This window comes from Psammomys obesus, unplaced genomic scaffold, assembly GCF_907164565.1.
Source record: "Psammomys obesus unplaced genomic scaffold, mPsaObe1.curated_primary_1811, whole genome shotgun sequence".
Lineage (NCBI taxonomy): Eukaryota > Metazoa > Chordata > Mammalia > Rodentia > Muridae > Psammomys > Psammomys obesus.
The window spans coordinates 10,806,942-10,821,908 of record NW_026596046.1 but is presented as its reverse complement, the minus strand read 5'-3'; the positions used below and the strand labels follow the sequence as shown (position 1 = coordinate 10,821,908).

Below are 14,967 nucleotides of genomic sequence, written 5' to 3'. Positions count from 1 at the left end.
CACACTCTGATGAGGAGTGGACTTCTTGATTCTTCATCCAGTTATGGATCTGGATAAACCATCCGTCTGGGGGTCATTAAAACAGCGGACCAGACCCTTGCTGATCAACCTGAGCAAGAAGAAGTCTAAAAAGACACCAAGTAAACCCTTGGATTTAAGGGTGCAACATCAACTGGACCGGCGCCTCAGCCTCTCGGTGCCTGACCTCCTGGAGGCAGAGGCCTTGGTTCCCGAGGGTCGACCTTACTCAGGGCCACAGTCGTCCTACACCTCGGTACCCAACAGCCTGTCTACTGCAGGCATCGTTCCCAAGAGCAGCAGCAGCTCCCTGAAGCAGTCTGAGGAAGAACTGGACTGGAGCCAGGAGGAAGCAAGCCACGTCCCCTGGGCAGACACCGACTCTGAAGAGATCTATGCTTCTCCTGCAGAGGAGTGGCTGGCAGCCAGCCAGAATGGCCTGGAAATGCACAAACCGCCTCTTGGAGCAGATGCTACTGCAGAGCCAGAGGTAAGGCCGAGGCACTTCCCAGCTTTTTGATTTTTTTTTTTTTTATGTTTTTAAGGTACATTCATTGTCCTTGGGAAAATTGGGTAGGAACTGTGGTTATCCTTACGAGAATTTAAATTAATGTACTATTGATTGCACTGGTGTTCCCGTTTGTTTTAGGGCTGACCTCTATGTATTTAAAAGCTAGCAGAGAAGAACCTTCTAGGACTGTTTGAGGCTTCAGAAGCTCTAGTGGACAAGGTTTCTTTGTTTCATCTCCTGGCAAAAAAGACCTGAGCATGTAACTTTAACCTTTTGTCACCCCGCCCCCTCCTATTTCTTCCTCTTCCTTCTCTTTTTCCTTTTCTTCTGACCTTCATTAGGTTACCTTTTTCACACTGAGGAAAAGATTGTATATAAATGAAAGCAATCTTGCCTTCTCGATACTGTTACTAGCTCATTCAGACTTACAGACAATGGAAACACAGTGTGTTTTTTTCTAGACCTTGTAGAACAGTGGTTCTCGACCTGTGGGTCATGACCTCTTTGGAGGCCAAATGACCTTTTTACGCAGACCTCACATCAGGCATCATGCATTATTAATTTATCTTTACATTACAATTAATAATAGTAGCAAAATTACAGTCATGAAGTAGCAACAAAAATAATTTTATGGTTATGGGGGTCACCACAATATGAGGAGCTGTATTAAAGGGTCGCAATTATATTAAAGGGTCATAGCATTAGCAAGGCTGAGAACCACTGTTGTAGATAACGTACGCAAATTGCCTTTTAGATGGTGTGGATGTTTGTCTTTGACCACCAGAGCCCAAAGGGTACTCTTTCTTCCTGTTGTATAGGTCTATGTAAACTTATGGGACAGTATGTATACTAGGTTTTGAGAATTTCCCTTAATTTTCTGAAAAAAAAGAAAAAAGATGTTAGAAATCAGTAATCAAACTTTTATTGCTCGAGCATTGTTTTATATATATAGAAAAACATTTAATGGGGGGGGTTACAGTGTCATAAGTTTAGTCCAGTATTATCATGGTGGAAAGCATGGCAGCATGCAAAACAGATACGGTGCTAGAGAAGGAGCTGAGAGTCCCACATCTTGATCCCAAGGTAATAAGAGGAAGACTATCTTCCACACTAGCCAGAGCTTGAGCATAAAATATCTCAGAGCCCACCCCCACAGTGACACAGTTCCTCTAATAAGGCCACACCTAATAGTGCCACTCCCCATGAGCCAAGCATTCTCAAACACGAGTCTATGGGGGGGCCCACACATTCAACCTACTACAAACTCCCTCACCCCCATAATCTTGTACCCATAACATAATGCAAATTGTATCTAGTCCAACTTCAAACATCCCCATAGTCTATCAGTCTCAATGTTTATAGGTCCAAAGTTGAAAGTCTCTTCTGAGAGTCATGCAATCTCTTAACTCTAATCCCTTATAAATCAAAATTAAAAATTAGATCACATACTTCCATATTATAATGGCATAGGATATATATTACCATCCCAAATACAAGGAAGAGAACACAGTGAGAAAATCCTAGACCAAAACAAGACTGAAAACCAGCTGGACAAACTTGTACTCCATGTAAAAGCTCTCTTCAGATCTCCAACTTCTTTCATCTTTGTTGACTGCAACACAGGTCTTTCTTTTGGGCTAATTCCATTCCCAGTTAGTAGCTTTCCTTGACAGGTATCACAAGACTCTGGCATCTCCAATATCTTGGGGTCTCCAAGGCAACTTCAACTTCACAGTTTCATGCAATGGCCTCTCTGGGCCTCCATGCAGGGACACCCCTGCCAAACATCTGGCCTCAGCCACTTTTCTTTTAGAAATTCCAGAACTCCTTCATCTATTCTTCAGTCTAAAGTCAGAGTCAATTGGCCGAAGCTGACAAATTCTGCTGCTTTCTGGGGCTGGAACACGGCACCCTTCCTCAACTATATCTTCACCAAAAACTTTCTGTTTTACACGGTTTTCTTCGCTGCTTGGGCTTGTCAGTCCTGGAGCTTGTCTTGGAGACCAGGCTGACTTTGAACTCAGAGGTCTGTATGCCTCTGTCTCTTGAGCTCTGGGATTAAACGTATGTACTACCACACCTGAACCTATGCTTTTCTTTAATTCCTTTAGACAAGATGGAAGCTTCTGTGGGTGGGATCTTGCCCGGAGGTCACCACTCTTTTAATTCCATTTAGTAGATTTCATCTGATTATTCCCTTAAACACATGATTTAGCTTCTTGGTGTCCCTTTAGTCCTTGAACCATACATTTTCCATTTTTTTTTTTTTCTGTCTCAGCTTGCTCCATTTTACCAAAATGCCCTGCATAAAAATGAACCACAGGACAGAGTCTATGCTATACTGTTTTGAGATTTCCTTTGGCAATGCAATTAATCCCAATTTCTTCACTTTAGCTTCAGACGGCCTCTTCTGACAAGCACAAAAAACAGCACATTTTTTCACCAAAATGTCATAAGAACTATCTCTACAAAACATAGAAAAAATTTTCTCCAATGAAACCTCTAGCCAGGTCCCCACAGTTCAAACCACTCTCAGCACCACTGTCTTCCATGCTTTTACCAGTATGGATGATTAAAAAGCTCTTAAAGCATTCCACTGCTTTCTTAATCCAAAGTCTCCAGATCTATATTCTTCCAAACAAAGGCATGACTAGGCTTATCACTGAAATACACCACTTCCTCTTACTGACTTTGTCTTAGTCTGGGTTTCATTACTGTGAAGGAACACAATGATCATGGCAAGTCTTATAAAGGAAGAGATTTAATTGGGGGCTGACTTACAGTTTCAGAGGTTTAGTCCATTATCACCATGGAGGGAAGCTTGGCAGTGTCCAGGCAGACATGCTGCTGGAGAAGGAGCTGAGAGTTCTACATCTCGATCAATGGGCAGCAAGGAGGAGACTGTTCTCTTTGTTGGTTTTGTCAAAACTTCATTGTTTCAGGAAGGCTAACTGGCCTGTGTAATTATTGGAAGAAGAGATTAAATTTTTCCACCAAATTTCTAACTCTTACTCCTGATTTCGATGATCACTTTAAATCAGTTCACTTGGATATTTTTGTTTGTTTAAATTACTCTTAATGAAACACTTGAAGAAATGCTCAATGTCCTTTGTCATCAGGGAGATGCAAATCAAAACGACCCTGAGATTTCACCTTACCCCCATCAGAATGGCTAAGATAAAAAAATGCAAGTGACAACACATTCTGGAGAGGCTGTGGAGAAAGGGGAACCCTCCTCCATTGCTGGTGGGAATGTAAACTTGTACGAACACTCCGGAAATCAATCCGATGCTTTCTCAGATAATTAGGAATAGTGCTTCCTCAAGATCCAGCTATACCACTCTTAGGCATATATCCAAAATATGCTCAAGTACACAACAAAGACATTTGTTCAACCATGTTTGGAGTAGCTTTATTCGTAATAGCCAGAACCTGGAAACAACTCAGTTTATCCCTCAGTTGAGGAATGGATACAGAAATTGTCGTACATTTACACACTTAAAAACAAGGAAATCATGAAATTTGCAGGCAAATGGTGGGATCTAGAAAAGATCATCCTGAGTGAGGTATCTCAGAAGCAGAAAACCACACACAGTATGTACTCACTTATAAGTGGATATTAGACCTATAATATAGAATAAACATACTAAAATCTGTGCACCTAAAAAAGTTAAGCAAGAAGGAGGACCCTGGGTAAGATGATCAATCCTCGCTCAGAAAGACAAATGGGATGGACATTGGAAGAAGGAGATAACAGGAAACAGGACAGGAGTCTACCACAGAGAGCCTCTGAAAGACTCTACTGAGCAGTGTATCAAAGCAAATGCTGGGACTCTTAAGAAAACTTTGGGCAAAGTGCAGGGAATCTTATGAAAGAGGTGAGATATAGTGAGACCTGGAGAGGACAGGAGCTCCACAAGGAGAGCAACGGAACCAAAATATCTGGGCATAGGAGTCTTTTCTGAGACTGATATTCCAATCAAGCACCATTCCTGCATATAACCTAGAACCCTACTCAGATTTAGCCCATTGGCTGCTCAGTATCTAAGTGGGTTTCCTCATAGGGGAACAGGGACTGTCTCTGACATGAACTCAGTGGCCTGCTCTTTGACTACCCCTCCCTGAGTGGGGAGCAGTCTTTCCAGGCCACAGAGGAAGACAATGCAGCTAGTCCTGATGAGACCTGATAGGCTAGGGTCAGATCGAAAGAGAGGAGGACCTCCCCTATCAGTGAAGTTGGAGAGGGGAAATGGGAGGAAATGAGGGAGCGAGGGTGGGATTGGGAGGAAATGAGGGAGAGGGATACAGCTGGGATACAAAGTGAAAAAACTGTAATTAATATAAAAAATAAAAATTTAATTAAAAAATAAATTACTCTTAGATACTGAAGTAGGTTCCAATGTTGAAGTAAAGGGATTATTTTTATGTATTACAAATTAATCATACAGTTGTATAAAAATTGATTCTTCAGCCTAAGCATTTGTGTTTACTTTTAGATGAAAATCTGTCGATCATGCAATGTGTCTAGTAGATGTCTGTGGATAAAGGACACTAGGAATGGGGGAATACTCTGACCATGTTCTTTTGGACATTACTACTCATTAATGGGCTTGGATATTTTTATTTTGACTTTAACACTTATGATGCATTGTTTTCATGATATTTAATATTTTTAAATTTGAAATAGGTTTCTGTTTTACAAAAGGTAAATGAGGTAGATTGACTAAGCTTGGTCCATATGTGAAAGTAAACCTGTTGATGATATCTTGACACTCATCCTTATTATCTTTGCATCTCTCTGCATCTGAGTAGATTTCTTGGCTTGGATATGCTAATAACTCCAAATTAGAAAGACATTCAAGCTATGGGTACGTAACTACTGTTTCAGCCTTCCAATAGTCTTTGTTGAATAAATATAAATATTTGAGTGCTGTGTAGACCAAGCATTGTGAAGGATGTTATTGGAAACTGAAGATCTAGTGTGTGTTGTTCACAATGCCTCAATCTTCCCTGGTCCCCTCTGAATAAGATGGATCATTTCCACTCCCTGCGAGTTCATAGTTTATCAATTGGAAAAAAGAGTTTATCCTTCATTCTTCTCCATAAATGCTCAATGATTTGAAGAATGGACAGGGCTTCAAGAGGAATGTCCAATCTGTCTTTTCCTGACAGTCTTGTTATTTGCCCGTAACAGCATATGTTCAACCACATTTAATTAAAAAAAATCATTGATAGCAATTGACCCAGGTTAATAGAGTTTTATTTGTGGGTTTGTAAAAATTGCTTAATAGCATTTATTAGTTAAATACAAAATAGACTTCATGGTGATTTTTTTCTATAATTATATAGTGTACTCTTGTAATATTGCTTTTATTTATAGTCATGCTTCATTCTCCTTGATTCTATTCCTTTTCACTTTTTACCCACATTTTAGGTGGCAAATATATTTTATATGTTAATATATATTTTATATATTTTAATGTATTTCTAGATGCCATATTTGAGAGAAAGTGTTCTAAATTTACTATTTTAAAAGATGTTAGCTGCAAGTGTGAAAAGGAATAAGAAAGTGGAGATGTTACAGTTTAAACCTGTCAACAACTGGTAATCTGAATTTATTAATTTTGCTTTATTTAATGACAATAGAAATCCTGCTGAATTTGTGTCATCAGAGACTTGACATCAGCTATCAGTCTCCTGGATCTGACTCATTTTGTTGTTGTTTATTTTAGCACACAGATGTCAATAACTTTCATGGGATAGGGGCGAACTAATGAGGAGGCCACTGGTTGTCATGTGACCGGCCTTGTATACAAGGACAGATACAGATTTTCAAGGATCCTTGGTTAGGGCGTTTGGCTTGTAAGTTCTCAGAGGGAGGTGGTAGACTCTAGTCTAAAGGACACACCATGTGCACGTCTTCCTTGTTTGGCCTCTCTCAGAACCTGTATCCTTGTGAGAATACCTCAAATAACCATCATGTCTGAATTCTCCAGCCACTTTCCAGAACCACCAGTGTCAGCACACGAAGAGAACTGTCCGCTTAGTCAGAACATAAAAAGAGAATACAAAGTGCATGTGGGGGAGGGGTGGGAGTGATAAAAATGAATGGAATGGAAGATGGGTTGGGAGAGCACATAAGACAGGTAGCAGCAGGAAAATTAGCACAGGTGCCCAGAGCAGTCACAGCACCAAATGGGAGTGAAAAGGCTTCCTAGGGGAGGGTCTGGAGAAGAGGATTCCATTAACGTCTTTTGGGTCCTCGGAATCATGTGTGTTGAGAGCTCCTGGAAACATGGACCCAAGTTGTGTGGCTGGAAGTCATTGTCTCCATTGCAGGCAGTCCCAACATTCTCTCTGCTAGCTCAAGCCCAGGTTGTTAGGGTTGAATTGTTCTTCTTTCTCATTCTGGGAAGCGCTTTTCTTCCATCTCTTGTATATTTCCTCTTCCTTACCCCTGTAATCTCTTCTTCATAATCTCAGAAAGAACATAAAGTTCTTTTCTTTATGTTTTTTTCCCACCTCTTCACCCAATGTTCTCTTCCTGCTTCATTTTCATAGTGAGCCTGCTTTTACTTTACTTACAAGCATCGTCCATGTGCTTTGAGTAGGAATCAATACAGAGAGGAAGGGATTAGTACAGGAAGAGGAGGTAGATAAAAAAGAATATTAGAGCCTGGCCTGGCTGTTCCTATGTAAATGTGTCACTGACTTGAAGTCAACAGGCTGGGAGACTATGGTATTAACTACCTGGTAGCCATGTGACTCTAAAGACTGACTTCTAATGAAGCGTCATAATGCTGAGGTACAAATACTGAATAGCAGGGTTATTTCCTCAATATACTCCATGAATTCTGCTACATGGTACATCCTTCCCTCAAAGTTTATTTGGCAGTTGGAGTTGTAAACACTACCTTTGGCAATACTTCATATGGTAAGTTAATGATGCTTCCTGTTCAGATATTTCCAGAAGACCTGCCTTACAACCATAGAGCATCAGTTCAGTGACCACAGAGAAACAATATGAAAGCCACAGAGGGGAAGAAGCAGCCTATAGCTTGCAAAATGAAGCAAAATGCCTCAAGCTCACTATACTTCAGTTCTGTAGTTACCGTTTTGTTTGATCTCAACATGGTGTCAATGAGGCTGGCATATAAGGCATGTTCTAGCGGTCTTAATGGGCGTGATCTCCTTCATCTCCATCTTTGTTTACCATCCATGGGTGATGTACTTGGCACTAGGAACATAGCAGGCCACAACACAAAGCTCCTTTCCTTATGGAGTTTCTATGATTAGTCCACAGATGATTTAGGAAGTGATAAGTGCCATGGAGAAACATTAAATGGAAAACATGCTTGAGAGCACTGTGCAGAGATATTACGAAGAATAGTCAGGAACAACATTTGAGTAATCAATCTTCCGCTTACAATTTCTACCAGCATTATTTGGGGCGTTTGGGATTAAGCAGGCAATATTCTGGGCAAATGAACAAAAACTGCGTTATACTTCTAGCCCTGAAAAGACACTCAAGATAGCAAGCGCTCTCTCTCTCTCTCTCTCTCTCTCTCTCTCTCTCTCTCTGTGTGTGTGTGTGTGTGTGTGTGTGTTGTGTATAGTGTGATTCTGGAGAAGTCTTTCCGGACATGAGACCAGCAACCATGAAGCTCCTAAAACTACTGGGTGCCAGGGACAATGTGTTCATTTCACAAAGAACATGTGGAGGACATGAATAGGGAGCAATGAAGAAGTAGGAGAGAAGTGAGGAGACTTGAGAATCAGAGACATTACAGAAGTTACTTTTCCACTCTGTAGGATGACTATTAGACTTCAGTGATGGCCTGGTGCCCTCAGTGTGCCAGATAGATGCAAATGAAACTGAGGTTCAATGCCATTCCTCTCACAGGGCAAATGAGCCAGCAGTCAGTGGTGTGTCGGGCATGATCCCCACAAATGCTTCAGACAGTGGGGGTAAGATTAGGTGATGGTGTTCTGAGAAAACCTGATGGCCAATGAGTAGGAGGGAATATCAAGTCCCAAGGCTTCACCCTCATCCATTCAAATACTTTTTTCATGAGAACAGTGACTGTTGGTGAGAATTAGGAGAAGGACTTGGGTTACTAGGCACCTTCAATTAAAAATAAATGTCAGGATGGGGAAGTAGCTCCTAGGTATAAAACACACTTATGTCATAGCATGAGGACTTGAGTTTCAACCCCTAGAGTGCACTTAAGAACCTCACATAGCTCTGGACACTGTAATCCCGTGTTCCTACAGACAATGGGAAACAAAAATAGAAAAATCCCTTCAAATGCACAAAGCAGCTAGCCTGGTACAAACAGTGCAAAACCAACAATAGAGACCTGTCTCAAATGAAGCAGAGGCGAGGATGTACTCCCAAGGTTGTTCTCTGCCCTTCTCATGCTTGTCTTGCACATACCCACATCTATACTCATATACATGGATGCATCTATGCTCACTCACATCAACCACATACACACAGACAGAAATAACGTATTTCCTATTGTTACATATATTTATGAAGTGTAATATAGTAACTCCATACAGACATACAATTTTAATGACCAAAATGGGATAAAAGTGTTTCATCTTTAATGAACATTTTGGCTCTATATCTTCCAAAGATATCTGCTATATCTTTGTTATTATTATAACAATAATAATAATAATAAGCTAGCATAGTAACTGTAAGGAATTCTGTAACATCTGTATCTGCATTCTCTCATTGGAATGCATTAATTTATAAGGAATTTACCTAGTACAGTGTCATTCATTAAATATCCTGTGAATTAATTTTTTTCTTAAAGCCTACAGGGTAAGTCTTTGCCTTTGCCCTTTGGGGAATGTCTTCATATTTGGATATTTAAGCAAAAAAAAAAAAAAGTCACAAAGAAATAGCAGAAGCGGGTTTGAGTCTAGGTCTTCCCAACTCATCCTTGTTTAGTGAAGGGTTTGAGTCTAGGTCATGCTGAGTCAGATCCTTGTTTATTGGTGTTTCTGCTCCCCAACACGCCTTGTGAGGTGACTGCTATCAGTACTTTTGATACAGTTGCAGTCTGGCGAAGAGGATGTGCTTGAAGTCCCCTAGCAAGCAAGGCCTAACTCTCTTGTTTCTTGCTAGGGACATTTAGCCTCCTGGCTCTAGCTTCTGTTTTGTAAACTGTGATGTGGTGACAAGCTTTAGACTCCTTAGTAGAAGATGATAGTGTGGTTCTGAATTGTGAAGTGATGAGCAACTATAAAGGGATGGATTGTTCTGTTAGCACATCTTTTGCAAAGAAGCATGCAAGAATTTATGGAAGGTAATTTGCAAATATTACTTGTAGTTCAAGAAGTGCCTGGGAACTGGCTAAGCACTTCTATCAGGAATTGGTCAGTTTTTTTTTTCTCCTATAAATGTCAAAAATTAATAGAAAGACTTAGAACTGTGTTTGAATTTGTGGATGAAAATGTATCTGCCTCAACTTCCTGCTGGTGTTACAACATGGAGGGCACAGAAATGAGTAAGAGGAGCTGGAAATGAATTTTGTTTAAACAGAACAGAATGACAGCTGAGTGTTGTAATGGGCTGTAGTTTGCGGAGTACAATTTTATATCATCACAGGCATGTCTGTGCACATACACTTAATATGTTGAATGCTAAGTCAGATGGTATTCTGCAATCTTGTTTTTGGAACAATCTCGGAGGTGAGAGAAAACTAAAGCTAGACCTTGACAGTGTGGCTAAGAACCTCCTGATAGCTTGTGCACAGTGAGATATGGAAAGGCTATGTTGATGTGTTGATTTGGCTCAATTGCCTTCTCTTTATTCTGTTACTGTTTCCAGTGACTGCTTAATGGCCTATCTGGTCTGTCTGGCCATCATATTCCTGTTGTTTATGTTATTACTCCCTTTGTCTCATAGATGTTTGCATTTGATCTTCTGTTCTTAAATATTCATAGTGTTGAAAGCCTAAAGCGGATAACAGAATTTAAATCATGTGCCACATAATATTCAGGTCTACACTCATATGTGTCCATGGTGTAGTTTTAAAAATGAAACAATTGATCTCATCCAGTGTTGCCCCTTACTGTCAGCTTTTCTGAGTGTGGTTATATGTTTTGTTCTACTGAAATCAGGCACCCAGTAAAAACACACTTTGTTTTCATTCCTGAGTATACTGCATGACAAGGTCCTCTGACAGCCACATGGAAGGTGACATTCCTACGAGATTACATTGAGTGTATAGAAAAGAAAAGTTCATTTATTCACACTGACGCTTTGCTTTTAAGATCCTTAGTAACAGGATTTGTATGTGTGCATGTGAGTGTGTGTGTATGTGTGTGTGTGTGCAGGCTCATGTGTATTTGCACATGTGAGAGTGCATTCACATTCAAATACATGTAGTTGCATGTGTGTAAGTTTCTGCATGTTTCTACATGTGTGTAATCATCACAGGTCAGCCTCTGGGTGACCAGCTTGATTGCTGAGAGGTGGTCTCTCAATGGCATGGGGTCAACCAAACAGGCCAGGCTGCTTTTCAGCAAGCTTCAGAGATTACAAGACACCCAGTTCTTTACATAGGATCTGGCAATCAAACTCAGGTTTTCCCACTTGCTCAGCAAGCACTTCACCGGCAGGGCCATTTCTCTGGCCCTGGGAGATGTGTTTGTGTGTATACATGCATACATACATATATATATATACATACACACATACATGTCCATCTTAATCCTACCTACTCCCATCTGGATTTTAATGAATTTTTGTTCTATCAAATTGGGGATTCATATCTAAAGGGGACACAATACTAAATTATATATGTTAAGTATAAAATACAAAGGCCGTATTGCTTTGTATGGGAGATGAAAACCTTCACATGTACATTATATGAGATAATAGGTCTTAATAAATTTGGTGAAATTTATTCAATTTTATAATGTTCAAAAGTATCCATATCTTTCCTGAGTATGTGCTTAAAGCAATTTGTCTAAAATAAAACTAGTGCTCAGTTTGTATTAATTCCTGTCATTCAAATTAATTCATCAGGTTGTACACTCACGCAATAGACTGTTATTTGTAATGAGGATGGGAATTTGGGTAGTTTCAAAGGCACTGTGCAAAGGGAAAGATGCCGTAAGTTGACATACTGTATGATTCTTTTTGGCAAGTTAATCTATAAATGATAAAATTTCATGATGGAAATAGATCATTGGGTGAGAGTTAAGAGAAAGCTTTTATCATGGTGGGATAGAATGAACGGGTTTTCTGAGTACCAGAGTTGTTGTGTACACTAACCATAGAGCAGTTGTTCAAATCTGCACCTGTTTAAAGCCACGACACTCACAGCAACATGGAAATCTTAATGTGTGATACGTGACTTGTGGTTAATTTAAGCAAACCCATCATACTTGATCATTCTTTTCCCCCTTTGCTTGATTATTTTTATTGAGAACATAAACACCAATGTCTAATTGACATCAGCCATTCCTTTCGACATAACTGTAACTGTGCTCCTTTTACAAAGACACAGAGTCAGAAGCCATAAATCGAGTCATTAGGTTTACAGAGGACGTAAGAACATTGTGGATTCTGCCCAGTGGATAATTCTCTGGGTTCTGTGCGAGAGTGCATGAGAATAGTGTAAGTTATGTGTCTCCCAGCTGCTGTAACTTGTCCTCTTGTGCATATAGAATGCTTTCCTGCTCTTATGGTAATCATTTTCCTTCCTCCATGTGTATAGATGGTGTGTGACAGTTACAGTGGCTGTGGGAACCATAACTTTAAGTTCTGTGACTTCTGTGAGTAAAACCAGCCATAATGTTGAATTAATGTCATTGCTCACATGGAATTTCCCTGTTGCTATAAGTGGGAAACTTATGGTGTATTTAAATAAAGGCTTGGCATTTACTTTTCAATACTGTATAAATTATGGGCACATATGTAGACTAATTTCATCATTTAAGTAGCATTACTACTAAACAGAGTAAGGCTAATGTTGGAGATTATAGACACACTACCGTGCTTTGGCATAATGTGGTTTAGCCATCCATCCATTTTAAAAGGGAAGATGAGGAGCTGGGGAGATGACTCAACAATTAAAAGCATTTGCTGATCCTTCAAAGGACCCAGGTTCAGCACACTACCTTAAATAACTCCAGTTCCAAGAGATCCAACATCCTTTCCTGGCCTCCAAAGGCAGCAGACAAGCACATGGTACGTGTTTATACATGTAGGTAACACACACACACACAAACATACACACACACACACATTAAATAGATAGATAGATGATAGAGATATGATAAACAGATGATAGATGGTAGGTAAATGCTTACAATAAAAGGGAGATAGAAGGCCACCATGACCCTTGACTAATAACTAACTGAAACTGTGATCCCAGACCTGGCAGCTTGGTAGGACTACATTCAAACGGGATTGATCGCCTAGAACATTTATTCATTTAATAAAACAAAATAGTAGTGGACACCTTCTAGGCTGCAGATCATCAGAGAGCATTGGTTATTGACGGTTCCGGGGGCTGAAACATCAGTATGGGTATAGTAAACCAGACAGGAATTGAATGTATGGAACTTGATAATGGGCGCTATAAAATACATGCAAGCAATCCTTTAACATCAAGAAAGTTGAGTAAGAATCTAATTGTTGATGGCCCTGCCTATCTTGCCTGAATGTCATTCAGAAACTTCCAGTCACCGTGAACCTGAAGGAGAGGTTTTCTGGCACCGGCCTGACCTGTTGCTGCACTCTTGTCTGTCTTTAGGCTGGGCCCCACAAGGAGGGTTAGGACACCTTTTAATGCCAGGACAGTGATGGTACTTGTGGGGGTAGTGGGGTAAGAAAATAAAGTGTCTTAGCTCTAGAGAGAACTCAGAGCTCAGAAGTTTTCCCTCCCTCCTTCCTGGGTGAGCTCATATGGATTAAGCATGATGTCTTCATGATATGGCGACACTGGACTTAGTGTTGGTGAGGGTAGAGAAAAGTTTGAGAATAGTAGTATCTAAGAGTCCAAGGCTACTGTTCTTTCCAGCTGAAAGCTTACTAGTATTCAGGCTCATTTTTGTATGTTACCCAATCCATGTTACCCATGTTACCCAAACATGGTGTGCCAGAGAGCCTCTGCTTGTTTGAAACTATTCACCCACTGTTATGGTGGAAGAAAAATGGCTCTCTCTTTCTGGAACTGTCCCAAGGTTTGGGGGACTATGTTTTAGAGAGGAAGGATGCTTAACATGTCCCCAACGGAAAGAAAGACTCATGTCATCTGTGTCTCCAAATATAGTCTGCATATTAGTGTTGTATAGTCTAAGCAATCTCTTAAGGCCTCCTGCTCGTCCCCACACTGATGTTGGAGTCACCCAGCCTTTCATTAGAGCCAGAAGCGTTATCTTTGTTCATATAAGTAATTATCCAAGCTGATGTGTCAGCCAAATGGCAACATGCTGAGATTTCCAGGAGAGGTGCGCATGCACCTTGTCCTCTCCCGTCTGTGTTTCTCTGCAGGTGTCACCCTCTCACTCTGCTCCTTAAGTCTGCAAAACCCTCAGCTTTTCTAGATGTTACCTCACCTGCTCATGTACTACCAGACCAAGTAGGCTGCTGGGCCTCATACTTACTATTGACAGATGTATATGGGAGCATATTCATACTAGAACCAGCTGTCATACCATAAAGTCATTCACTGGGAATTCCTACTTACCAGTTGCACCGGCGATTAGACAGTTGTGAGACCCATAATGTCTAGTTGGAGAAAGGTTTCCCAGATCACATGTTGAAAGATTTCATTATTTGTGGACGTGCTGGATTCTTTGCAGCACAGTTGACTTTGGTGGTTGCAGGCCAGGCAGTCCTCCCTGGAAAGCGACTTGGCTATGTGTTCTCCTGGTCTTCTCCACAGCGATTAAAGCTGCATGTGTGGATATACTCATAATCTAGTGCCTTAGCCATGCTCTAATCAGTGACTTGGGTCTCAGAGGCCATAGCCTGACTGACACGCCTTCTTGCCACCTCTTCTTGTTCACCTCTTCTTGCCACACAGCTAGCAAAGCCTCCCACATAGCTGAAACCAGGCATGCAAATATCTGATTTCCAAAGGGTTGTGGCAGGATATCATCACAGTCAATACTCATTTGCTTTCCTAAAGCAGGATTTTCTTTACTCTTGCAGAAGACACGTGGCAATGGGGATCTGAATGCTTCTATGACATCTCAGCATTTTGAAGAACGATCCGTGAGTGGCATTTCTTACAAACTAACACTGATGTCAGCGTTACCCACTGTTTGTGTTTACTGGCTTCTTCTTTAAAGTATATGGAAGGCTGCCCACCCATAGAAACAGGTCTTGCAACTTCTAGCTGGAAGAAATTAATTCAGGTTTATTGATTGGTTAGCCTGGAATAGATTTGTCTAAAAATATACAG

The 14,967-nt window shown here is 40.6% G+C and overlaps 1 protein-coding gene across 1 annotated transcript in view; it reads left to right on the top strand.

The window, feature by feature from the left end:
- The window catches only part of Mctp2 (multiple C2 and transmembrane domain containing 2), a 181,008-nt gene continuing 166,041 nt past the window's right edge, over positions 1-14,967 (top strand). Inside the window, exons 1-2 of the mRNA XM_055623671.1 lie at positions 1-508; positions 14,715-14,777. Coding sequence (XP_055479646.1) covers positions 44-508; positions 14,715-14,777 — 528 coding nt within the window. The 5' untranslated portion in view covers positions 1-43. The remainder of the gene's footprint in view (positions 509-14,714; positions 14,778-14,967) is intronic.